Genomic DNA, 23,758 nt, shown 5'->3' with positions numbered 1-23,758 from the left:
TTTAAATGCTTACAGATGTAAAACAACATCATTTCATTAATGTTTAATCAATTTTCAAAACGACATCGTTTATCGAGTTAATAGATGTACATGTTAAACAAAACTTATCAGGTTTCTAAAATGATCTAATCAACAAAAAATTATTGTTAAAATGACTAATATTTGAAAGTTACAGTATTTTTTTGGTTTAAATATGAGTTCAAGTTTTTTTTGGATATAATTTGTTTTCTCAGTTTTTAAGTGAGCGTGACTGAATTTCCAGGATAAATTCCGAAACTTTCATAGTAATTAATCCCATGGTAATATATAGGACAAATAAACCGAACCCAAAAATCCGAACCGAACCTGATCCGATGAAAATGAGTCCAAACCGATCCGAAGCCGACATAAATACCAAACAGATCTTGTTTTATGGTATTTTGGATTATGTGTATTATCTGAACCTGAACTTAAATGAATATCCGATAGAATCCGAAACATTCAAAATCCCAAATAGAAACTTGTACCAAAAGTGATCTCAATTCCCGATATATATCCAAAATACACTAAAATATTATCAAACATCTAAAATAATTATATATTACACGAGGATTGATGATTGAAACTTGAAAGTGACGGATGAGGCTTGAAATTTTTAGATTTTGGTTTTGTTTTCATTGAATAATTTTTTTATTTCATGATAATTTAGTTTTTTTTTATGCTTTCATTTATTGGTTTTCTTTCTATCAATACATATGTTTTCCTTTCGTTTGATTTTAAATGATCATGTTTGATGTTTTTGTCTTATTTTTGAATCGATTGTACTTATGTTTCGATCACAAATTAGGTACAAATCAAGTGCTTAGAAACCGAATAACAGATTTTACTTATGTTTTGGTTACAAAATATGTATAAAACAAGTACTTTAAAACCAAATGGCCGACTGGGACCTGAACCCGAAAGTACATTGGATTGTACTTGGTCCTTGAAGATTTACTAACCCGATAATAGAGTTCGAACCGGTCCCAAACCGAGCTTTCATATAATCTGAATGGGACAGATCTTTATAAATCTAAAAAATCAAGACTCGATTGGACAAAACCGAAACCCGATTGAGACCCCAAACTCCCATGCCTAGCAATATACGTAAAAGTGTATGAAATGACAATATAGCAACAGTTGTGGGCCTGTAATGCTACTTTGGGCTGTTAATGAAATATTGACAGAAAGCAATAGTTGTGGGCCAATAAAGCAAAGACTCCTGAGAAATGAGAATCAATCTGACACGGATTGGTTTAAAACAATTTGGTTCAGTTGATAAACCGAACCGGTGAATCCTTCGCCGGTTAGGTGTTGAGGTTTAACCACTTTTCTCCTGGGAGAGAGATTGAGAAACGAAAGCTCAAAGCTTTCACCACCATGAGGAGATCGATCTCTTCCAAAGCCAAGTCCTTTCTCCATCGAAACCTCCCGGAGAAAGCTAACCCACCGTCGCACCCACTTCTCAATTCACGACGAGCTTACACTAGCAGTAGCAACAACAACACAGATTACAAAGAGACATTACGAAACAAGCTTCGCCACATGAACCTAGACGACTCCCTCGAACTCTTCTTCCACATGATCCAATCTCATCCCCTTCCTTCAATCGCCGACTTCAGCAGGCTGCTAACTGCAATCTCCAAGCTAAACCGCCACGACGTCGTGATCCACCTCTACGAGCAGATGGAGATCCTCGGCGTCCCTCACAACCTCTACACCTACAACATTCTCGTAAATTGTCTCTGCCGCTGCTCGAAACTCTCTCAAGCTTTATCCTTTCTAGCGAAAATGATCAAGCTTGGGCACACCCCGAGCGTCGTCACGTTCGGGTCCCTCCTCGGCGGGCTCTGCCGCGGCGGGAGGGTGAGCGAGGCGCTGCGTTTGTTTGGTAAGATGGTGGAGATTGGGGTTAGACCTAATGTGGTTATCTACAACATTGTGATCGATGGGCTTTGTAAGAGCCGCCACGTGGATAAAGCTTTGGACTTTTTTAATCAAATGGAGGTTGTTAGACCTGATGTAGTTACATACAACTCTCTTATCTCTGGACTTTGTAACGCGAGTAGATGGGGTGAGGCTTTAAAGATGGTGAGGTGTATGAGTGAGAGTGGTCTTAGCCCTGACGTGTTTACTTTCAACGCGTTGATTGACGCTTGTGTGAAAAGAGGGAGTCTTTCAGAGGCTGAGGAGCTTTACGAGGAGATGGTTAGAAGGTCTCTGGAGCCTGATGTTGTGACTTACAGTTTGCTTATCGATGGGCTTTGTGTGTGTAGTCGGTTAGATGAAGCGGAGCGGATGTTTGAGTATATGGTTAGCAGACGCTGCTTCCCTGATGTGGTGACTTATAGTATTCTCATTAACGGGTTTTGCAAGTCTAGGAAGGTTGATTATGGGATGAAGCTCTTCTGCGAGATGTCTCGGAGAGGGGTTGTTAGGAATGTGGTGACTTATACTATTCTTATCCAGGGGTATTGTTTAGCTGGGAAGGTTAATGTGGCTGAAGAGATTTTTAAAAGGATGGTTGTTTCTGGTGTGTCTCCTAATATTGTGACTTACAATGTTTTGTTGCATGGTTTGTGTGATAATGGGAAGGTGGAGAAAGCGTTGGTGATGTTGGAGGGTATGGAGAAGAGTGGGATGGAGGGTGATATAGTTACGTATAATATCATTATCCGTGGGATGTGTAAAGCTGGTGAGGTTGCAGAGGCTTGGGGTTTGTATTGTAGCCTTAATCTCAAGGGACTTGTGCCTGATATTTGGACATACACTACGATGATGTTGGGGTTGTATAAGAAGGGCTTACGGCGTGAGGCTGATGCGTTGTTTAGGAAGATGAAAGAAGATGGGATCTTACCAAATGAATGTTGTGTGTAGTGAAGCTTTAGTTTAGGACTAAGTGAATCATCTAACTCAGGGGAGCTTGCAAGATTAAGTCAGGCTCCTTCCTGTGAGATGCTTGCCCCTGGAAAGATCAGGCAGATCTTTCGAAGCCGAGGTTGGGATACTCTGAGATGAGCTAACACATGTTCATATTTATTAGGAGAAACCATAGAGATCCCAGGGGACTTGGGACTTATAGACGGCAGAGACTACAGAATCAAAGCTCACATCATATCTGTATCATGTGTCTCTCTTAGAGGATGTTTTCCATTGGAATGAGAAACTCAGGTCTCTCAAAACCACGTTGAGGTTTCATGAGAAGAGCTGAACCTATCGGACGGGGCCATGTTATTAGTCGCTGACTGAAAGTTGAAAATTGTACATTACATTCTTTCTTATACTGTACACCAATCAATGTTTTGAGTGTCTGTATCAATTTTTGGTATGCAAAGTTCTTGTACCATTTTTTTTTGGCAAATGTCTGAGCGTGTTCAGATATGAGAAAATAACAGAAAGTGTATGTCAAATCAGATGAAAAGACGAGCTTCAATTAGTTAAAAACTGCTTCGAAGCCTGCATATAAATCTTTGAGACAGAAGCTTCAATCCATTGATTGTATTATTCTCTTTCGCGTCTCAAGCCTCATAAATAGTATGTCTTTATGTAAAGCTCTCTAAATAGTTTACTACAAGACCTGAATCATCACCACTGTATGAATTAAAACCAGAAACAATATACGCTTCTCTAACTCTATATAGATTCAGAAACAATACAACATCTAACTAAAGCATTTCAATATGTCATCATTGCTCTGCCCTACGGCTTCAGTATTGTACATCACAAACACACCGTGTTAAAGGCCGGTGAGATGGGAAAGTGTGTGAGAATCTTGACACAGTTTATAGCGCTCTCCTCTAACTTCTGCCTTCAGTTTATCCAGAATCCTGTGAAGGTAATGGGGAATTTTCTTGGTGATTCAGAAATGGATCCAAGCGGCAAGAAGAGATGAATAAAGAACACCAACCTTGCTAGTCTGTTGGTTTGTTGGTGGTCTCAGACAATTGATGTGTCCTGCAGAAGGTTTTAGCGATGAATACGAGCTAGAATATATATACAGTTTCGTGATAAGGTATATAAGGATTTGAAATTGTGGAGAAAGAAAACTGAAAGTCTTGAGAGGTTACCATGGTGCTAAGGATTGGCTGATGCCAAGGCCATTGCAAGTGAGTATCATTCCCTTAAATCTGGCTAGATATTCCTGTATAAAGAAAGCATTGGGGGTATCTCCACAAATACCATGTTTTTAAAGAAGATTTCTACAATCCCAAGAAAATATGTTAACACACCCGTAAAGTATACTTGTGAATCTCATAAATGCCGGTTAAATCGTACTCAAAACGTGCAGCGGGATCAATCAGCACTGCCAAAGAGAAAGAAGAAGCTATTATGTAACATTAGCAAATTAATTAATTCAAGACATGACAAGCACATTGTTTCCTATCATATTCTCAAGTGTCGACAGAAACATAAGCCAGATTTAAGGTGATGAAGACAAACAAAAATGCTGTGTAATCTTAAGGAAACAAGCTCACAGAGAGGCAGAGATGGAGAGGTAACTAAAACTATCTGAGGACTTAACCTATATAGAGTTGTACTCGTACCGAATACTTAAACAGAACCATAAAGGTCAAGAAGCTTAAATGGATAAAGCTGAATGCTTTAGTAATTTATTCTCTCATTGCCAAAATTTGGTTCTTCCTCTACATAAAACGTCTATCTTCATTCTACACTATTCCATGTTTTTTAACAAATCTCTCCTCTCCTTCTCTTCTCCATCATGAATTATTTCTTTGTAGACCAATTGAAAAAAGCAAATACACAGCTCGCTGAAGCTTGTCACTACCCTAGGGGACTAAGATGGGTTATTATCTTTTTATGTTCAGATGATGCAGGGTATGCAAAAGAGACTAACCGTTATAAGCTTCATTTATCTCTATGAATCTCTCTTTAGCTGCAGTATCGCCTTTGTGCTTATCAGGATGCCACTTCTGTCGATGGAACCACAAAAAAAAAAAAGAGAACATTCTCAGCAAAAAAAAAAAATAATAATAATTTTCTTCAATCTAGAAACACCAAGATTCAATCTCAAAGCAAGAAGAGTCTTGGAATGTTTACTAACCAAAGCAAGCTTGCGATAACTGAGTCTGATCAATTCCTCAGTTGCGTCGTAATCAACTTCTAGAATCTTATAGTAATCCTTCAACACATAAACAAAGAGTCACAAGTTTCCATATCAAATGAAAACATGCAAACATAATCATCTTCCAGAATTTCCAAATAAAGAATCCAAAAAGACCACCTTGGGAGGGGGAGACTTATCATGGTCTTCCATCTGACACGAACAAATGAAGAATCTCTTCGCACGTCATCAAACAGAAACCCTCCAAGACTCTAAAAAGTGAAAGGTGTCTCTTTTTCCTTTTCAACAAAATCAAGACCGAAACTTTTCTGAGAAAAAGGAAGGAATCTTATGCTTATCTTTGTGTGTCTGAATTTGGATGTAGAAAGGTTTTGCCTTTATTGTTTTTGCGGTTTGGCCTTTGGGGTTCTGTTTTGGTTGTGTGACGACGCGACCGCCCAATGTTTTATCCATCTCTCTTGTCTTTTTCCTTTTATTTTTTTTTTGGTTTATTTTCATAAAAATAAAAGATGCATCATAAACTAGTAACTACATGTATAATCCTGCGTTGAATTGAGTTAAACCAAATTAAAATTCACTAAAACAAAAAGACTGTATATTTTTCCACTTTGCACGAGTTCTAACTGAAGCACAGCAGCAACATATAAGAAGAAGAAGCACAACAGATCAATTACGAATGGAAAAAAAAACAGAGAAGAAGCAAAAGTGTTTTGTGTTCTTTTCAAGTAGTAGCTTCAACTTCTGGATCAGTTTCGACCGGGGAAGAAGTCTTCTTTGCTCGACCTCTTAAACGCGAAGAGACATTGTCAATAGCTGAGTTAAGCTGTCCGATTTTCTCGTTCAAGGTCTCCCTTGTTTTCTCTAAACCTTCATCGTAGTAACTTGGTTGATCTGGCTTCTTGAAACCATACTCATCTTCTTCACTCATTATCGATCTTCGTATCTGAGGCACCCACCGAGAAAAACAAAATCATTAGGTTATGAGAATGATATAAAGATCATCCAAAGCTCCAAGAACCACCAATCAGACTATGAAACAGTCATGAGGATAAAAATCTCAATAAACTCGTCATCATTCATTCCAATAGAGTTTCATACAAAAAAAAACTATTCAAGTAGTAACACACTCCACAAACTCTGAACATGAAAGACAAAGTGACATTAAAAGAGAGAAATTGACCTGTGGAGCAAAGATGTAAGCGGCAGCGCCGAACAAAGCACCACCAAGAAGAAAACCAGCAACGAAATCACCACCACCACTTCCTCTCCTACTCCTGAATAAATCATCATTAGGAGAGTCAAGTTTCAACCTTTTTTGAAGTCCAGTATTCACGACAAGAGAATATAGATAACTTACCCATACTCTGCAGAAACTGAAAACTTGCGACTCCGGTTTGATCTCTTCTGGATACTCAATGCAGAGGTTTTACAAATCGAATTGAGCTTTGCGGTAGACAACCCATTTGCCTTGACATAATGAGATTGAGACACACCTGTAAATGAATGAAGAGGCTTTTGCTAAATATAAATCCTCTAAAAAAAACTTGCTTACAAATAAAAATGCAATTTTTTTCTATAAAAAAAGAGAACTTGCTATCATCTCAGATGATACCGCTGATAATACATGAGAACATCAACAGACACACATCCTCGAAGATTCATTTAACCGTAAACAAACAATTTGTGGATCTCAGATTGGAAGTAAAATAGCTAGAGAGAAATTACGAGGATCGGGATGAAGTGAGAAGGGATAGATTACCTGACAGAGAAAGATTAGCAACACAGGAGGACGCCATTGGAAATGTAAAACACGAAGAGATCTGATCTAACGAACACTCGGAAGACGAAGAAGGAGAATAATATGCTGCTGACACGTTTTGGATTATCTTGTATATATGCGAATTTACTTAAGCACCCTTCCCTCTTTAAGTAATAGCACTCACTAATGTGATAAGAGAGGAGGGATTCAGAAAACATTTTTGTTATTCTATAGTTTTGAACCAATAATTATTAGTAAAATAAACATTCGGTTCTTCCAATCACCATTTTTATATACAAAACCTGTGATTTGTATCTCGTTGTAGTCTTGTAAAAGAACTAAAAGGGACACTCATAAACAAATATATAAACTTACGATAAAACTCTTTTTTTCTTTTTTTTTTATCTGGGAAGGTCTCTGAACAGGAACAATGGAGTCTTATCAGCATTCTTCCTCTCCTCTCCCGTTAACGACAGTGATAACGACAGAGAAGCTGAGACGTCCATGTCTTCATCTTCTTCCTTCTCTTTTCCTTTACTACTATGATGACTACTACTTTGTTCTCCTCCAGAGTTGCTTCTTCCGGCTAAGAAAGGCAATAGTCCCATTGTCCCTTCTTCTTCTTGCCTTGTTTCTTCACCTCCTAATGCCAGCTCCAGATCCGGGACTGTACCTATTAATCTCCCACTCTGCTTGTTGTTGTTATTGCCAAGTGGAATGAGATCATCGACTAGTTCCATGTCTTCTTCTTCTTCTTCTTCTCTTTCTGCATTCAAGTCCAAAGGGAATACCACTTTGGGACTCTTCTTCATCATCCCTGAATCATTACCAAATGGATCCTGTGAAAAGCTGCTGCTGCTGCTTTCGTTTTCTGTCTTTAGCTTTTTATTAGGAGATCCTTCGCTTAAACGTTCATTACTGAGCTCCACTTTCTGGTTTTCCGTGGCAGGTCTTGTCACTTCCCAAAGTGGACGCTTCCTCTGACTAGCCTGACTATAGTTGTTGTCTTGGCCATGGGGCGGAATCTCTGAGTCTATGACAGTCGTGTGCACATCCTTTCTACCATCTGATTCTTGCTCTTCTCTGTGCTGCTGAACCTTCTTCACTAGACTATCTCCAGAGTTTGATCCATTAGCTTGGCAAGTAATATGATTCGCACCTGGTTCTTCCTCCTTGGGAGCAATTTCCTCCTGTATTAAGAAACCCGATAAAATTAAGAAATGAAATTGGCCTACTACGAGTTCAGATAGATGGAGAAAATGTATTCAAGGACTAAGAAAACAACCAACCTTTGTGTTCGATGATCGCTCAATAGAGGATTCTTTGTCACTTGGATTCTCATGGCTAGATACATCTATCCTATTTTGAGTTTCATTTATGTTGCGTGGGCTCTCACGCAGAGGAGACGCTTTCTCCAAACGCTTGGAAGGAGAACTCGTTTGGCAAAAGTCTTTGGTGTTTTGGTCACGCGGCAAAACATTCGAAGCAGGCAAAGATGGATTCTTCTGTGGGTTTGTACAAATCTCTTTTCTTCCTCGGAATACACCCCAAAGGAAATATAACATGTTCCAACCTGCAACTAGTAAAATTGTGAGCACTAGTAGTACTTCATACAAAAAGGTGCATATTGTTCCGAGCAGATGATTTAAATCATTAATGCTACTTTCTAGAAACTAATCAGACAGTACTGCAGTGTGACTAAAGAGTCATATCGGTTCCTTGATTGGATAATAGTGATCTACTAAAATTTCTAACCAAGCGAGCAACCTGAACAACAACTAGTTCTTAAAGAAAAGTAATAAAAGAGAAACCGAGCTAAAAAAGGGAGAAAACAAGGTTTGAATAGTCGATCAAATTATCATCGGGTCCATCATGTAAAAATGTGTAGGAGTTTTGGTAAGCATTCTTACGCTGGCAATTTGGAGGAAGCTGGTTGGATGCAAAAACCAAAAGCTCAACATAATCGAGGTTTCCTTTCAGGGCTAAATCTTTCTTCATCATGTTATCTACCAGGGGCTTGTAATTTCTCTCATAACTGTATTACACAAGCAGCAACGAAACTCTCGTCAGTAAAAGAAATATTAGATTCGAACATTTAGACCACTAAAACACAAAATAAAAGAGTAAAAAGTAATAATCATCACTGAAACCTACCTCTCAACATCCTTTGCAAAGAAGAACACAGCTATATGATCTTCTTTAGTACCTATGTCTTGAAATTGTGCAGGCCATGTACTTAGCCTAGGTACTTCATTCAAGCTAAACTTTTCTGGAAATTTATTCACCACTTCAGCAACCTTGGGTGATGCTAAGGTTGATAGATGTGCTTGCATTCCGCTATGCATAGCTGATTGTTCTCTAGCTTTCCGCACCTCCAAGTTACCTCTGAAAAAATGACGTAAAAACTTACATTTCAATGTGCATTTTATGGGATATTCTTCACAAAAAGGAAAGAAAACTTACTGCCATATAGACTCATGGTCTGGAATGGCTGAGCTTCTCAACAGAGAAAGTGGGGAGGCTAATGGCCAATCTCTCATAACAGGCTTCACAGACGGAGGATTAACTTCAAGCTCCACAGATCGTGGAGGCATCGCATCAGCACCAGAGGGTACAAGCTGCTTCCCATTTGTTACAATTGTCTGTTTGTACGGGTCAGGAGCAGGCCATGCAGTTGTATGCATCTTTGATGGCAATTGATCTCGTAAAGTTTTATCAGAATTAGAAGGCACATTAGATGCCAAAGCTGCATCACATTGCTCCAATACTCGGTTCTTGCTAAAGCTGGGCTTTTTACGAAGAGCAGCATCTACTGCTGCTCGCAACCTATTACCCTTATTTATATCCTCCCGAACAATTTTTGTGGTAGAGGGATCACTATCAGAAACGCCTGAGGTGTCACTAGACTCTGCAGTTTTGTCTCCTTTTTGAGATGAAGGTAAGCCTTTTCCACCAGCTAACAGGCTAGACCTTTGGCGCTTACCTAAGGCTTCTTTGCTTTTCTTTACTACCTCTTTAAATTCCCTGGACCGTGGCAATCCATCCTGCGAAGTTACGTTACCGTTGCTTGGAACACCCTCACCCGCACAAGATGTGGATGTCAGTTCATCCTTACAGTCAGCTTGACCTACACTTTGCTCGCGGGAATTGCCTCCTGCAAACGGAGGAGATCACATACTAAATGATTAGAAACATATACAAACAAAGTACTACCAAAGAAGTACCAATTTATTGACAAAATGAATGGACTGATACCAGAAGCAATAGGATTTTCTAGACGGTTCCGGTTTAGATTGCTAACTTGCTTCGTCAAGCTACCTCGTTTACCATCAGACTGCAAACCCTTCAAATCACGGGTACTGCTGCGTGGAGTAAGCTTCTGATCGGTGGAGGCTGCTGACGCATTAGCTTCTGCACTGCGATCTTTCAGTTGCTTTGAGCTCTTGCCTTCTTGTGAATGAACTTTCGACGCAAGGATTTTTGCTTCCGAGTCGTTTCCATTAGAACTCCCAGTGTCTGTTGTTCTACTTGACATTGATTTGCTTACAATTCCAAGACCTCCCTCCTTTATATCCACAGGAGTGTATTCTTTCCCAGTCTTCTTTCTTGGGAGAATAACATCATCCATGAGTTGCACTTTCGGTTTCGAGCTTGAAGAATTGAAGGAACTGGATTTTAAAAATGCACCTGGACAAAAAAGAAGTAGTGTTCTATCATTAGAGGTCCAAAATTATGACAAAGTAGATGAGGGAGAGTTGCGCTTAGGGAGAGCAATCCCACTATGCAGCCTACCTTTTGGAGGTTGAAGCTGTAAACCAGTAGATCGTGCACCTTCTGTGGTATAACTGAAAGATGCTTGATGACTTAGCTTTCCCCTTGGCCTGTCTAGCCCCTTCAATGATGTTTCCCGAGATAGCGGACCTATTCTGGGGAGAATAGATTTCTTGGGTGACCCAGTTGAACCCTCAACCGCCTGCCTTTTAGCATCTGGAGCTGCCTCAATCTTATCAGCATGCCTCTTTCCCGAGCTTTGTGGACTGTTGATTATCTCAGTTTCTATTTTTCTTTTAGCTTCTGCATGTTACAATTCCAAGGTCGTTAGAGATAACGGAAACAGAAAATGTGAAGCTCAAATTTTGTTTGCCAGTTCACTACACTAAGCATGTTTGGTCACATATTCAGCTTTACCTTGCTTCTGTTTTTCAGCTTCCTCACATTCTTCACAGAGCCAATCACCCTCTGGAACTTCATTGAGCATTACCCGCATGCAATAGCTAAGTAAAACAAAGAACGTATTATTAGCACAGAAGATAGACCTATCTTTTACCGATGGAAGGCGTATCAATCAAAATCGATAAATAATATCTAATTAAAATCAAATTCTACAACTAACAATGCGGCAAAATCCTGATTCAAAATTTGCCATTAGAATGTTCTTCCTTTCGAGTAAAAGAGGGGGCTTACGTGTGTTCTGCACCATCACTGCATCCGAAGCAAATAGCGAGTAGATCTTCACGACCCGCATCTCCACAGATATCACAAACTTTTACCTATTCAACCAAAAAAAAAACAAAACGTTTATCACATAAAGTTGGTGTATCACTATTTTCCAATGTGAGACAAAAACACAATACTTACATCATGTTCCACCTCAGCATCATCGCTCTCGCTCTCAGACATAACTGATGAGACCGACTCATCTGATTTATTGAAGGAAGTGCTTGTACTTGACTTCCCATCCTTCCCCTTCTGGCCAGAAGGAACAGATCCTTCAACAGACTGTTCCTCCCTGTCTTCGTTACCCCCTGGTCCCAGTTTTTCCTTGAAATTTCCCCGCTCTGAACTGATTCTGTCTTCATGGTTTGATGACGGATTACGCAAAGATTGTGATTTCACTTCATCTGAAAGAACACTAGAAGATTTGATGATTGTTGAATCTTGGTCTTTCCTAGATCTACTCAGAACAGGATCAGAAACCAGAGCTGAATCCTTGTCGACTGTCTCCTCTTGCTCTAACACATTAACTGAAGCAGACACTTTATGTTTCATCCTACTCCCAGAAGAAGATGCCTTCGAAGTCATCGCAACAACCCCGGAACCATCACATTTCCCAGAACGTCTGATCCTTTCCCTACTCTCAGCATTCTCAGAGAGAGCATCATGACCGGAACTAACAAAGTTGCTTGCCTCACTCGCAGTGTTATTCGAACCGTTGCGAGAATTCACCACAACAGAAGGCAAAAGACTGTCCTCGTTCACAGAACACTGGCTACCAGCAACTCCATGCCCATTCTCATCAGACGACTCATCCGATTTTGACCCTGTGACACCTACGTTACGATGCATGCACGAAGAACAAGGAGCAGAACAAACATTACATGTTCCAGAGTCCGCATTTGAAACGCCTCTCCGATTAATCGAACGCTTACCAGCTCTTCTATCAGCCTGCATATGATATCATAACAAAATAGAAAAATGACATGAACAGTTAAGCGAACAAAAACAACCATCAAGATCAGTGAATAACATTTCTTTAGCTAATCTCACCATTGACAGTAAAATTAATTTGCCTGACTCACAAACCAATCTCTATCGATCTCTTCCACACTGTTACACACAAACAAAAAACAAACAAAAAAATCAATCTTAAACCAAACATCATATAATGATTCATTCTTATCAGGAGATCGAGCCCATAAAACACGTAATCATAGAGATTATCTAAGGAATCTATAATTACAAAAAAAAAATTAAAATTGGGGATTAACATTACATGATCGAGGATTCAAAATCACCTCCTTTCCCCCAAATCAAGTACAAACGAAACCCTAATTTCAGGTTCCTCCGTTATCCCTCTCCAAATCCCAGCAAAACCCTAAGTTCTCGATTCGGATCCTATTTTTCTCCCTCACACCCCCAAAAAAATCTCTCTCCCCCTTCACTGTTCTAAGATTATACAAAAACAACACGAGCCAGAGATGAAAACTGTAGATATATACCTCTCAGGATCTATACGCACGCGTATACATATATATATACACCCAGTCGCGTATACAATTAATTAATTTTGTTTTTATTTGATTAAATCGCACAAGCCTAATTAAGAGATTTTTTAAACGTGGTTAAGTAATTTTACTATTCCAGAATTACGGTAACTTTTTAATTACATTTTATCTTTAATCGCCAAGATAAAAGAATCAATGTCCCTTTTTTAACTTCCTATTTATTTTTTGGATAACTTCCCTTAATTTCCACAAACAAATTTTACATGCCAACTTTTGTTTCTATCATGTCGGTTGTCGGAGAAAATTGAAAGCATATCATAACAAATTTAGGGGTGTTCAATCCGGATATCGGTTCGGTTTCGGTTCGGTTTTTTTCGGTTTTCGGTATTTCGGTTAGTAAAATATAACTACCATTCTAGATCCATATTTACTTCGGTTCGGTTCGGTTTATATACCGTCGGTTTTCGGTTTATTCGGTTTTATACCAAAAAACATAATTATTTTGTTTGAGATCATATTATATGAATTTTAGAGTCATATTGTCAACATAGTCATTTATTAAAAATATATTGCATGTTCAAATAAATGAACAAAAAAATAAAAATGCTTTTACCATCAAATAAAATAATCAAAGCTTGAAATTTTGAAAATAAAAATATGAAACAAAACAAAAACATGAATTTTTTTTTTTCACTCTTCCATATTTAGTGTTCATTAAACTCATGCTTTTTCAATTGAAAATTTTCCATTAATTATTGTCCATCAAATTATAATCTTCATATTAATTTAGTGAAGACTAAAATTAAGCAAAAAGATCAAAAAAGACTTAGAAAATAAGATATCTGAATTGCGATGTATTGTTATTTAGTTATAGTTCAAGTTTACAAATTAAGGTTTTTTATTATTATAAAATTATAGTAATAGTTATTAACACAAATTTAACTTATGTAACAAATAGATTTTCATGTATTGTTAAAAAATAGATACATATTTTCATGTTTCTACTTTTAATCGGTTTTGTTCGGTTTATTCGATTTAATCGGTTATATACCAAACCATATCTAAATCCTACGGTTTTTATAAAATTATATCCATTCGGTTTATATGGTATATACCAAAACCAAACCATATTGTCTATTTCGGTTTGGTTCGGTTCGGTACGGTTCGGTTTCACCATATTGAACAGCCCTAAAATTTATGAATACCTTTTAAATTTACATTTGATTGCATACTTGTTTTCTGGGGTTAAAACACATGCGTAGACTTGAGTCTTTGTCTAATGAGTAATGATCCTCCAACTAATCACACCTTATTATATAACGACCACCAACTCGCATAGCAAGAAAACGCATTGATTAAAATATGTGTTGAGGATTATACAAGCACAATGACAAGTGTATATACTTCAGATTTCAGTAATCGAATACAATCCCGGTCCGGTCCGATCCGGTTTAAGTTTTCAGATTTACCTTCGGTTCAAGCATTTTCCCGCCAAAAAGAGCGACACGAGCACGAGTTGCAGGAGGCGCGTCCAAACCCTAAAAGCAACCGCCACTTTCGATTGCTTCCTCCCCCCACTCTCTCTCACCCCAACGACGATCGTTCATGGCGCCTTCCACCACCGTCGTCGATCCTCCGCCATCTTCAACCACCGATTCATTCAATTCCAACGCCGCGGCAGCAGAGAATGATATTCGGGTCCACTCTCTAATCTCCCGTGCTCATACTCTTCACTGAAAGCGATAAAGATGCTCAAATTGTTTTCTGATACGTTTCTCGTTTTTTTTTTCCATGGCAGCCGTTCTTTGTCCTCCACAAGGCTTCGTCTGGGAGTAAATCAACCGCGACGGTGAAAGCCAAACGGAGGATCGAGTCACCTTCACCTAAACTCGCTAAGAAGTCTGAGATCGAAAGCGTGGAAGAGGAAGACGGCCAGTTTTTCTCAACGCTGCGCTTGAGAGTTTTCGAGACTGTTTGGTCGAAAATCGAGAATACAATCCAAGTCGGTTTTAATTTTAATTTTATCTCTATAAACTTCGTACAGTGTTAGAGTCTTTTTTAAAGCTAAATTGCATTTGTTTGGATTTATTTAATTGAAGGATGTTCTGAGAGATTCGAACTCCAAAGTGTTCAGTGGGGTGCATGATTGGATATGTGAATCATTTGAATCGGTTAGATCATCTGGAGCGTTGAGTTTATCAGAAGCTGTTCGGTCTTATCCTGTTTTATCTCAGCCTTCTTCCAAGCAGTTGTTTACTGCTTTGGTCCTCACCAGTAAGTCCCTAAAGATTAGTGTTTCCTTTGGAATTTGGATCATGTATTGATTGGTTACTAAACTTCCATAAACTTTACAAGTAACTTGTTTTGGCTATTCTTATATAGTTATCTTATATTGTGATGTCAGGGAATCTGGAAATGGTTGATGATTTAGTGACATTTGAAGATCTTGGTTTGCACTTGAAGTCTCAGGGATGTCACGTGGCTAAGCTTTCATCCATGGACTTCTCTGCCAAGAATGGCGTAGGAGGTTGCCTTAGGGGTTTGTTACGCCAGTTTGTGATGCCAACCATAGATGTTAGTAATTCTGCACAGCCTTCCATGTCATTTTGTTTTGTAGCCTTCTTGCACATTTAGTGTTTCCACTGAATCCTTTTCTTTCTTTGTAACTGCGACTTCTTACCAGGTAGCTGATGTAACCATTCTCGCATCATGGTACAGAGAAAATGGAAACCAGAAGAATCCCGTGGTTATAATTGTGGATGATACCGAGAGATGCTCTGCGCCTGTCCTGTCAGAGTTAATCCTTATATTGAGGTATTAGCATATCTTTATGCTACTATGTTAGGTTGCTCTGCTGACTGGACTATAAGGTTTTTATTTATTTCTACTTAGTCATTACCGTATCAAAAGACCCTCTCTTCCATTGTTATTTTCTCTTCAGTGAATGGGCAGTCAAAGTTCCAGTTTTTTTAATAATGGGGGTGTCCACAGCACACGATGCGCCTAGGAAGATACTATCAGCGAACGCGCTGCAGAGACTTTGTGCCACTAGGTTCACCCTGAGTTCTCCGGCCGAACGTATGGATGCAGTTCTCGAGGCTGTATTTTTAAAGCCATGTTCTGGGTTCACAGTTAGCCATAAGGTGGCGCTTTGTATGAGAAGTTACTTTTTGTGTCAAGATGGAACACTGACATCATTTGTTAAAACTCTCAAGGTGCCCAGCTCTATCCTATATGTTATATTAGGTTTCAACTTATTTCCGGTTGCTAACTCTTTGTTGTTCATTTGGCTATACATTCTTATGCCAGATAGCTTGTCTTCAGCATTTCTCATTAGAGCCTTTGAGCATCATGCTCGAGCACTTTTGTCAAGATAATCAGGTATGCTTGATGCACCTGTCCACCACGTCCATTTTTTGTTTATTTGTTTGTTAACAGCCCTCAACTTCCTCAGATATAATATATACTTTGGTTAAGTCGGTCCTGCCATATCTATATTAGCGTAGTTGATAGTTAAGAACTTTAGTTCATGTTTTGAATATTAAGAATCTATGGATAGTTCAAAGACCCTACGTTCTTCATTAGAAACGAATGAGGATCTTTAATTGTAGATTTCACATCCCTTTATTTGGCATCTAGAGTTCCGTAGATGTTTTTCCAAGTTACCCATAATAAAAGCGCAACTAGCTTTTTTCTAAGGCGGCTTTTTTCCCCTGTGAAGCTGCCAGGTGAAGGTACTGGGCTTTTGACAGAAGCAACAATGAAGCATGCTTTTGACTTGCCATCTGTGACGAGGTACCCTAGAGAATTATTCTGTTATTGTTTTATTCCTGGTCGTATGTTGGAAGAATTGTTGAGCAATTACTGGTGTTGGACTTATATGGCATCCTTGTTGGAGCTTCTGTATAGAAAATTGGATGTACTAATTTCTGCTCATAATCATTTGCCTAGGAATAAAATTACTCGGAGTACTTGTGAAATGCTGCCTCAATTTTTGTTGGACTTGCAAAGAATGCCTAATCCTTGGAACATAGTAGTCTTGGTGAGTTGACTCTCTTTTTATACGTTTCATGATCATAGGAAGAGCTACTTAATAGTCTTACATGAGTAAATTCTTTGTATACTTTTTGCAGTGCATATACGAAGCTGGGAAATTTGATAAACTTCGATTGCTAGACATATTCTGTGAGACACTTGACCCAGAAGCACGTTACTTGAAATACTTTTCACCTTCAGCAATTCTCAACAGTCAGAGTCACGTTTCAGGACGTAATAGTGTTATCAGACGGGTTCTGCGTAAGCTTAGGTGAGTTGTGCTGTAATAGTATTCTTTTAAACTTATGAACCGCTAGTTTGTCTTCTGTTCAGATGGCATCTTTGTCTACTTATTTTCTGTTGCCAAATTTGTTTGACAAGATTTTAAGGATTAGTTTTGTAAATCATGTCGATCAGTTTCTAAGTTTCTGTGGTCTCGAGTTAGTAAGCCTGAAACTGATTGTGTCGTTGAGAGCGTGTGTTATCTATCTCTACAAGGCTTTCCTCAAAAGTACTGAAGCTCTTTGAATTCAAAAAAATTCTTCAGGGATCTTTCTCCTGCACAGTTGACTAGCTTGTTAAAAAGCTGGGAAAGTCTGACTGCGGAATTCAGTGAGGTAATCATTAACTAAAATTTATCAAGTCTTTACCCTTGCTCTTGACTTGCATATTCTGTATGAGATTTTAACTTCATTTGTCCTCAAAGACATTATTTCGTTTTCTTGTTAGTGTCTCTTTCACTTCCTTTGAGCTAGAGCATCTCAATCTGTCTTCAAATTTCTAATATCCCTGTGCAGAGGATTTTCATCTTGTAATCTGTTTGTTGCTTGAATTAGAGATATCACATAAATGATTGTGAAAGATGAGTGCAACACTCGGGATCATTTTGAATATCTGAAAGATGTTTCTTGTTTGTCTGTTTTTTGCTGTTAGATCAATGAAAAAGTAATGGAATTGCATCCGTTCATGAGAAATGTGGAAGCAGCTGGTCAGAGACCAGGACTACCTACCAGCCCAAAGTAAATCTCTGAATATTGCTGTCTATTTAATATAAACACCATATATGAGTTCAGAGAATTTGTCATTTTTCCATTTCCGGCTTTTCTCTAGTAGATCTGTTTGGAAAGTTAATGTCTTACTCAGCCGATATGTAATATTTTTGATATACATAAGTTCCTCTAGTGGATAGTTTCTGTTGTTCATCGCAGTAACCTTGTACACTGAATAAATAAAAGTTTCACTTTGATGTGACAGAAAACATGCATCCCGAAGCCACTCGAAGCTTGAAAAGGAGCTTAAAGCCATGACTGACAAGATTTCGGCAGTTATAGAATTCATGCTAAGGTGAACTTTACTTTTTGACAAAGTCTTTCTACCTCTGAGGAAACAACTTGATTGTCGCCTAAGATGTTCTGTACGCGTAATCGTTTTACTTTCTCTTGATTTGACTGCCATAATTGAAAATGTTGTCACCTAAGCTATTTTTGCATGCGTCTTCTGAACTAAAGACTTTTTGTATGGACAGGGAATATATGAAGCCAGTTGAGACTGTTCCTTTCAATGAAATTTTATGTTTCAAGAATGTTGATAAACTTCAATCTGTAAGTCTTCAGCATTCTAATCCCTCTTGGATTCACTTATACTTCCATAACTTGAAAGTTTTTGTAATAGTTAATAGTTACTATATGCTGCTCTTGTTGCATCATTCTCATCAACTTAAAGCAAACCAGTTACAGGATCTCTTAAGACTTTATAAATGGTTTTCTTTCTCTCTTTTCCCCCCTTGATCTGATGTTTATAATCTGATTTAGGCTTTGCTTGGAGACCCGAGAGGCAGGATCCAATCAGATCTACTGGAATCTCACAGTATTCTCAACTGTAGTTGCTGCAGCCAAAGAGGCACAACTCTATTGCCGTCCATGCACGATACATCGATTTTGTGAGTCTTCCCTTACTTCATTACATGTGCTCACATTGTCTTTCTTTCGATATTACTCTCTCTAAACACAAACCATCTTCAAAGCACATATACACATGAACACATACCCTACTTGTTTTTTCTTTGTATCAATGTGTCTTACAAGGAAGATTATATAGGTACACACTGGCGCAAGAGCACGCTGATGTTATTAACCTCCATGATTGGTACCAATCTTTCAAGACGATACTTATACCACGGAATAGCAAAGCAAAATCAAAATCAAAGACAACTTCAAAATCGAAGAAACGGAAAGAAAGATGCGAAGAGCCAGAACCACCTGCTGAAGCTTCAATTCAGTATCCTTTTTTGGTATTCTAATTGTCTTTTGAAACGAAGCTGACTAATGGTTAATTTAAAAGAGAGCAGGAAGTGAAAACAAGATTAGTAATTCGTGGTAGCACCAAGGGCCATCTTGTTTATTGATTAGTTTTTTCTTCGCATTTTCATAAACGTTCATCCTTAACATTGTGTTTTCAACAGAGCTCGATTTTGCAGAGCTGTAATGGAACTTCAGATTGCTGGACTTATTCGCATGCCTTCAAAAAGACGTCCTGATTTTGTGCAGAGAGTGGCATTTAGTTCTTAAGAATAGTTTTCAGTACTTCAATTGTAAGCTTACTTATTATACTATGTAGTTTCACCCTCATGTAATCTAACAGATATAGTCTGGGGTTTTTGAATTGTTTGTCTTATGTGGGTTCACATACTATCAAAAGAATTATTATGAACATAGACGAGATCTTAATCTAACAAGTAATCAACTAATCATTTTCAACTAATACTATGTTCAAGTTGTTTTTTACCTTTTTGTTTTAACAGAACAACAAGATCAATTAAAATTACAAGATCAAAGGATATGGTTATTTTTATCTAATATAAGAGAAGTACAGTAACAGAATTTCATTGTTCTATAGTGTTATAATAATGCAACATACCAAAGCCTTATTAAATTCTTTAAAATTCTCTAGAAATATACAGAATCTGTTAACATCATGCACTGTCGATTATTGTTTTTTTCCTCTAACGGTTGATTTCAGTTGTTATCTTCTGTTGAGGAAACATAATCTCTTAACCATAAACACGTATAATCTTCCAACAACCAGAAACTAAACCGACTTCTTGCTGTATAAATTGCGAATCAAATTCAAATTCAAAATAATCAAAAACAAAGAAACACAACAACAACAACAACAACAATGGCTAGATCAATCTCTTTGTGTCTCTTCTTCTTCTTATTCATTTCTTGGATTCCAAAGCTAACCACAAGCTACCCTCTCTCCACAAAATCTAGATGGATCGTGGACGAGAAAGGCCAAAGGGTGAAGCTAGCCTGCGTGAACTGGCCCGCTCATCTCCAGCCCGCGGTGGCTGAAGGGCTAAGCAAACAACCATTAGACTCCATCTCCAAGAAGATTGTCTCAATGGGATTTAACTGTGTTAGGCTTACTTGGCCTCTTGATTTGATGACTAATGACACGTTGGCTCGCAATGTTACCGTCAAACAGTCTTTTGAAAGGTTGAATTTGTTTGATGATGTTCTTGGCATTCAAACTCACAATCCCAAAATCCTTAACCTTCCCATATTCAATGCATTCCAGGTAAAATTAGCTATGGTATTTCATTGGTTTAACCGATCCAAAATAAACCGGTTTTGTGCTGGGCTGTGTTTCAGTAGCTAGCTGGAATGCATAAACGTGAACTAGTTCGGAACAATAACAAAAACTAACCAAAGAAAATGAAGCCATTACGATGGAACTCTCTCAATATATAGACATGTTTAATTTATTTATATTTTTTTTTATCAGGAAGTGGTGTCGAACCTTGGACAAAACGGTGTGATGGTGATACTAGACAACCACTTGACAACGCCAGGATGGTGTTGCAGCGACAACGACCTGGACGCTTTCTTCGAATACCCTAACTTTGATCCCGCCGTCTGGGCCAAGGGATTGAGCAAGATGGCTTCTCTTTTCCGCAATGTCACTAATGTCGTTGGCATGAGCCTTAGAAACGAACCACGTGGTACCAGAGATTACCCTAACCTCTGGTTCAAGTAAGTACGCATTTCAGATTACCTATATGTCATTTAGAATATAAACAAGCATGTTCGCACACATGAAAATATTTGAAATGACTATTTAAAACTATTTATCAAAAATAACATATGTTCGCACACAGATTTAGGTAAATGTGTTTGGACCTTTTGTAGTATTTTCATTATTCACATATATAAGAAAACAAGTACATGCATGCGCATGCATGAGTATTAAGCTGTAAATTATTATTATATTTTTTTTTGGAGAAAAGCTAAGCTGTAAATTGTTACGTGAAGGTACATGCCAAAAGGAGGAGAAGCAGTACACGCAGCAAACCCTGAAGTACTAGTCATCCTCTCCGGCATCGACTACGACACAAACCTCTCTTTCCTCCGTGACCGTTTCTTCAACGTCAGCTTCACCGACAAGCTCGTCTTCGAGCAACATTGGTACAGCTTCTCCGACGGTCGAGACTCGTGGGAAAAGCACAACTCTAACGATTTTTGCGCAAAAATCATCGAGAAAGTCACACATAACGGAGGATTCTTGATCGGGAGAGGTTTTCCTTTGTTCTTGACTGAGTTTGGGGCTAACCTGAGAAGCGGTGACGTTAGCGGAAACCGGTATATGAATTGTTTGGTGGCTTGGGCCGCGGAGAATGATTTGGATTGGGCGGTTTGGGCATTAACCGGAGATTATTATTTGAGAACCGGTCAAAAACATATGGTTGAGACTTTTGGTGTTTTGGCTCCTAATTGGAAAGATGTCGCCAACTCTACTTACCTGCAAAAACTCTCCGGAATTCAACTTCCAGTTAGAGGTCAGACTTCTTTTTGAAAGAAAAGGGTATAATAATACGATTTTGGAGTGAAAACTATAATTATTATTTGATTACCAAAAAAAAAACTATAATTATAACTCAAAATCGTTAAAAATGAATTGAATCCTATATAGATAGATATTTGAATCCTATATATATATATAATGATAGATTAAAAGTTATAACTCAATTTTCGAAAATAATCCTTAATTTGACCAAAAACATTCATAATCCTGAATTTTATTAATTATGTTAATTTTAATTTCTTTAGTTAAGAAACATCCAAATAAAATGTTTAGGATTCGATCTTAATTTATATACCACTTATGATAATATTTGTTTTTGGACTACCAAGATTGTGTTCATACATATGCCCCCATAATTATAATATCATTTTCGTACCACGTCTAGTGCTATTTTGTTCTAAAAATCCCTAACTGGACTCTGAAAATTTTAATTGCGATACAAGTATCGTGTAAGTGCAATATCAAGAACCGTGAATATCCAAATAATGTTATGAATATGTACTTTTGAGCTAAATATATAAATCTTTGTATATATGCAGGACCCGGTTTACAATCCAAAAAACTTCTCTTCCACCCAACATCAGGACTTTGCGTCACCAGTAATCTCTCAAACAATTCACCTACACTTCGATTGGAACAATGCCGTAAAGCCGAGCCGTCGACCTTTAATCCAAGTGAAGGTTTTCTCTGGAGTAACAAACTGTGCGTCGAGGCTCCAGATGCTGTTGGACAGAAAGTGAAGCTTGGAGTTGGCACTAAGTGCTCTAAGTTGGGACAAACCTCAGCTACTCACATGCATTTGTCGTTTAAGACAACAAGTAACGGTTCGTTGCTATGTCTTGATGTGGATGAACGTGACAACAGCATCGTTGCTAACCCTTGCAAGTGTTTGACCATGGATGCTTCTTGTGATCCAGCAAGCCAATGGTTCAAAGTTCTTTAAATTCTTTTTTATATGTTTTATTTCGGAGAAAATGCATCTGTAATCAAGACTACGTACGATCGATCATGTTCATAATAATAATTTCTTGAGTTCAAAAATCAAAATTTAATAATTGAAATTGTTGTGTCAAAATACCTAATGGCAGCTTAATCATCACAATTTCAAATATAGAGAAATGACAATTGTAGTTAAGGAAAGGAAAAAAAATCATAAAATTACCTCAACTAAAGTTTGTTAAGCTTTTTAATACTTAATTTTTTTTTGCTATCCAGGTTAAAACATGAACTAAATATTTTATTTATTTTATAACGTTAACTTTTCGAACTTTTTATATTTTAATACTCAAATTTTTGCTTATTTTAAATAAAATTTATTTGTAAGTTTTAAAGAATAAGTTTGACATTTTAAAATTTCATCCACAAAAGTTACTTTCATTCATATATCTTTGAAACAGAATTAGAATTTTTAAGGATTTGTGAATTTTATCGGTTAATTCTGTTTTTTCGTTCGTTTTTGCAGTGAATTTACATAAACGTTCTTCCTTAACATTGTGTTTCAAACAGAGCTCGATTTTGCAGAGCTGTAATGGAGCTTCAGATTGTAGGACTTATTCGCATGCCTTCAAAAAGATGTCCTGATTATGTATGTGCAAAGGTTGGCTTTGGTTCTTAAGAATAGTCTCAATACTTCCATTTGCTTACATGATGACTAGATGACCCACATGTACACGTGGGTTTTTCTAACAGATGTGTTTGGAGTTTTTGAATTGCTTTTCTTATGTGGGTTCACATAATATTAAACGTAGAATTGATATGAGCACAGACGAGATCTCAATCTAGACAAGTAATCAACTAATCATTTTCAACAAGACTGAAAAAAAAACGGATTAAAAACTAAGAACTTTCAAAGCTGGAAGATTCTTATGCTAAGTCAACGAGACTTAGTAAGTAAATATTGACAGCTTTGTCCGTGAGAATGCCAAACCTCATGAAATTATCGAAAATACTCACATGATTAGTATTACAAGGTTTTTGATTCGTAGTTCCATACAC

General features: G+C 37.8%; 6 protein-coding genes across 8 annotated transcripts; 3 read left to right on the top strand and 3 right to left on the bottom strand.

Moving 5' to 3' along the window:
• The first annotated feature begins 21 nt into the window (after positions 1 to 21).
• LOC103846313 (pentatricopeptide repeat-containing protein At5g16640, mitochondrial) lies at positions 22 to 3,454 on the top strand. The gene has a single exon (XM_009123219.3). It carries the CDS (start codon positions 1,399 to 1,401, stop codon positions 2,893 to 2,895), a length of 1,497 nt encoding a protein of 498 aa, XP_009121467.1. The 5' UTR covers positions 22 to 1,398; the 3' UTR covers positions 2,896 to 3,454.
• An 85-nt stretch (positions 3,455 to 3,539) lies between these two features.
• On the bottom strand, positions 3,540 to 5,543 carry LOC103846312 (dnAJ-like protein slr0093). Its single transcript, XM_009123218.3, has 7 exons — positions 5,261 to 5,543; positions 5,081 to 5,158; positions 4,874 to 4,949; positions 4,248 to 4,321; positions 4,086 to 4,159; positions 3,926 to 3,972; positions 3,540 to 3,845 (listed from the first exon to the last, which is right to left on the bottom strand). The coding sequence occupies exons 1-6, from the start codon at positions 5,291 to 5,293 to the stop codon at positions 3,930 to 3,932; spliced, it is 378 nt and encodes a 125-aa protein (XP_009121466.1). The 5' UTR covers positions 5,294 to 5,543; the 3' UTR covers positions 3,540 to 3,845; positions 3,926 to 3,929.
• A 108-nt stretch (positions 5,544 to 5,651) lies between these two features.
• LOC103846311 lies at positions 5,652 to 7,043 on the bottom strand. The gene is made up of 4 exons (XM_009123217.3): positions 6,861 to 7,043; positions 6,459 to 6,594; positions 6,282 to 6,375; positions 5,652 to 6,044 (listed from the first exon to the last, which is right to left on the bottom strand). Exons 1-4 carry the CDS (start codon positions 6,895 to 6,897, stop codon positions 5,823 to 5,825), a joined length of 489 nt encoding a protein of 162 aa, XP_009121465.1. The 5' UTR covers positions 6,898 to 7,043; the 3' UTR covers positions 5,652 to 5,822.
• A 23-nt stretch (positions 7,044 to 7,066) lies between these two features.
• LOC103846310 lies at positions 7,067 to 12,850 on the bottom strand. 3 transcript variants are annotated; one of them, XM_009123215.3, is made up of 12 exons: positions 12,634 to 12,850; positions 12,408 to 12,467; positions 11,499 to 12,305; positions 11,325 to 11,410; positions 11,049 to 11,134; positions 10,653 to 10,934; positions 10,116 to 10,547; positions 9,324 to 10,014; positions 9,015 to 9,245; positions 8,771 to 8,895; positions 8,150 to 8,433; positions 7,067 to 8,050 (listed from the first exon to the last, which is right to left on the bottom strand). In XM_009123215.3, the coding sequence occupies exons 2-12, from the start codon at positions 12,408 to 12,410 to the stop codon at positions 7,262 to 7,264; spliced, it is 3,816 nt and encodes a 1,271-aa protein (XP_009121463.1). In that variant the 5' UTR covers positions 12,411 to 12,467; positions 12,634 to 12,850; the 3' UTR covers positions 7,067 to 7,261. The 3 variants fall into 3 exon arrangements, with proteins under 3 accessions (XP_009121463.1, XP_033138575.1, XP_033138574.1); XM_033282684.1 differs by having other exon boundaries at positions 7,262 to 8,050; positions 12,656 to 12,822; XM_033282683.1 differs by having other exon boundaries at positions 7,262 to 8,050; positions 12,610 to 12,817.
• A 1,148-nt stretch (positions 12,851 to 13,998) lies between these two features.
• On the top strand, positions 13,999 to 19,611 carry LOC103846309 (origin of replication complex subunit 3). The gene is made up of 17 exons (XM_009123214.2): positions 13,999 to 14,563; positions 14,664 to 14,867; positions 14,965 to 15,139; positions 15,270 to 15,439; positions 15,549 to 15,679; positions 15,807 to 16,080; positions 16,175 to 16,246; positions 16,587 to 16,660; positions 16,817 to 16,907; positions 16,999 to 17,171; positions 17,448 to 17,517; positions 17,834 to 17,919; positions 18,155 to 18,244; positions 18,426 to 18,501; positions 18,712 to 18,839; positions 18,998 to 19,177; positions 19,362 to 19,611. Exons 1-17 carry the CDS (start codon positions 14,471 to 14,473, stop codon positions 19,465 to 19,467), a joined length of 2,193 nt encoding a protein of 730 aa, XP_009121462.1. The 5' UTR covers positions 13,999 to 14,470; the 3' UTR covers positions 19,468 to 19,611.
• Positions 19,612 to 19,842: 231 nt separating this feature from the next.
• LOC103846308 (glycosyl hydrolase 5 family protein-like) lies at positions 19,843 to 23,542 on the top strand. The gene is made up of 4 exons (XM_033281525.1): positions 19,843 to 20,479; positions 20,687 to 20,934; positions 21,214 to 21,737; positions 22,303 to 23,542. Exons 1-4 carry the CDS (start codon positions 20,078 to 20,080, stop codon positions 22,704 to 22,706), a joined length of 1,578 nt encoding a protein of 525 aa, XP_033137416.1. The 5' UTR covers positions 19,843 to 20,077; the 3' UTR covers positions 22,707 to 23,542.
• The last annotated feature ends 216 nt before the right edge of the window (positions 23,543 to 23,758 follow it).

Source organism: Brassica rapa, chromosome A10 (assembly GCF_000309985.2).
Source record: "Brassica rapa cultivar Chiifu-401-42 chromosome A10, CAAS_Brap_v3.01, whole genome shotgun sequence".
Classification (NCBI taxonomy): domain Eukaryota; kingdom Viridiplantae; phylum Streptophyta; class Magnoliopsida; order Brassicales; family Brassicaceae; genus Brassica; species Brassica rapa.
The sequence above is the reverse complement of the archived record's forward strand: the minus strand, read 5'-3'. Positions and strand labels throughout refer to the sequence as shown.

What these genes read in the sequence shown, in the direction of transcription:
- LOC103846313 (XM_009123219.3), top strand. Translation starts at nt 1,399, where the DNA reads ATGAGGAGATCGATCTCTTCCAAAGCCAAGTCCTTTCTCCATCGAAAC.
- LOC103846312 (XM_009123218.3), bottom strand. Translation starts at nt 5,293, where the DNA reads ATGGAAGACCATGATAAGTCTCCCCCTCCCAAG. An exon ending in GTTATCGCAAGCTTGCTTTG is followed by an intron (nt 4,950 to 5,080) that starts GTTAGTAAACAT and finishes TTCCATCGACAG; the next exon opens with AAGTGGCATCCTGATAAGCA. An exon ending in AGCCAATCCTTAGCACCATG is followed by an intron (nt 3,973 to 4,085) that starts GTAACCTCTCAA and finishes AACCTTCTGCAG; the next exon opens with GACACATCAATTGTCTGAGA.
- LOC103846311 (XM_009123217.3), bottom strand. Translation starts at nt 6,897, where the DNA reads ATGGCGTCCTCCTGTGTTGCTAATCTTTCTCTGTCAG. An exon ending in TGCTAATCTTTCTCTGTCAG is followed by an intron (nt 6,595 to 6,860) that starts GTAATCTATCCC and finishes ATTCATTTACAG; the next exon opens with GTGTGTCTCAATCTCATTAT. An exon ending in CTTACATCTTTGCTCCACAG is followed by an intron (nt 6,045 to 6,281) that starts GTCAATTTCTCT and finishes TGGGTGCCTCAG; the next exon opens with ATACGAAGATCGATAATGAG.
- LOC103846310 (XM_009123215.3), bottom strand. An exon ending in AGAAAATCCTATTGCTTCTG is followed by an intron (nt 10,015 to 10,115) that starts GTATCAGTCCAT and finishes CTCCGTTTGCAG; the next exon opens with GAGGCAATTCCCGCGAGCAA. An exon ending in TTTGCAAAGGATGTTGAGAG is followed by an intron (nt 8,896 to 9,014) that starts GTAGGTTTCAGT and finishes TGTGTAATACAG; the next exon opens with TTATGAGAGAAATTACAAGC.
- LOC103846309 (XM_009123214.2), top strand. Translation starts at nt 14,471, where the DNA reads ATGGCGCCTTCCACCACCGTCGTCGATCCTCCGCCATCTTCAACCACC. An exon ending in GAGTTAATCCTTATATTGAG is followed by an intron (nt 15,680 to 15,806) that starts GTATTAGCATAT and finishes TTTTCTCTTCAG; the next exon opens with TGAATGGGCAGTCAAAGTTC. An exon ending in ACTTTTGTCAAGATAATCAG is followed by an intron (nt 16,247 to 16,586) that starts GTATGCTTGATG and finishes TCCCCTGTGAAG; the next exon opens with CTGCCAGGTGAAGGTACTGG.
- LOC103846308 (XM_033281525.1), top strand. Translation starts at nt 20,078, where the DNA reads ATGGCTAGATCAATCTCTTTGTGTCTCTTCTTCTTCTTATTCATTTCT. An exon ending in TACCCTAACCTCTGGTTCAA is followed by an intron (nt 20,935 to 21,213) that starts GTAAGTACGCAT and finishes TGTTACGTGAAG; the next exon opens with GTACATGCCAAAAGGAGGAG. An exon ending in AATTCAACTTCCAGTTAGAG is followed by an intron (nt 21,738 to 22,302) that starts GTCAGACTTCTT and finishes GTATATATGCAG; the next exon opens with GACCCGGTTTACAATCCAAA.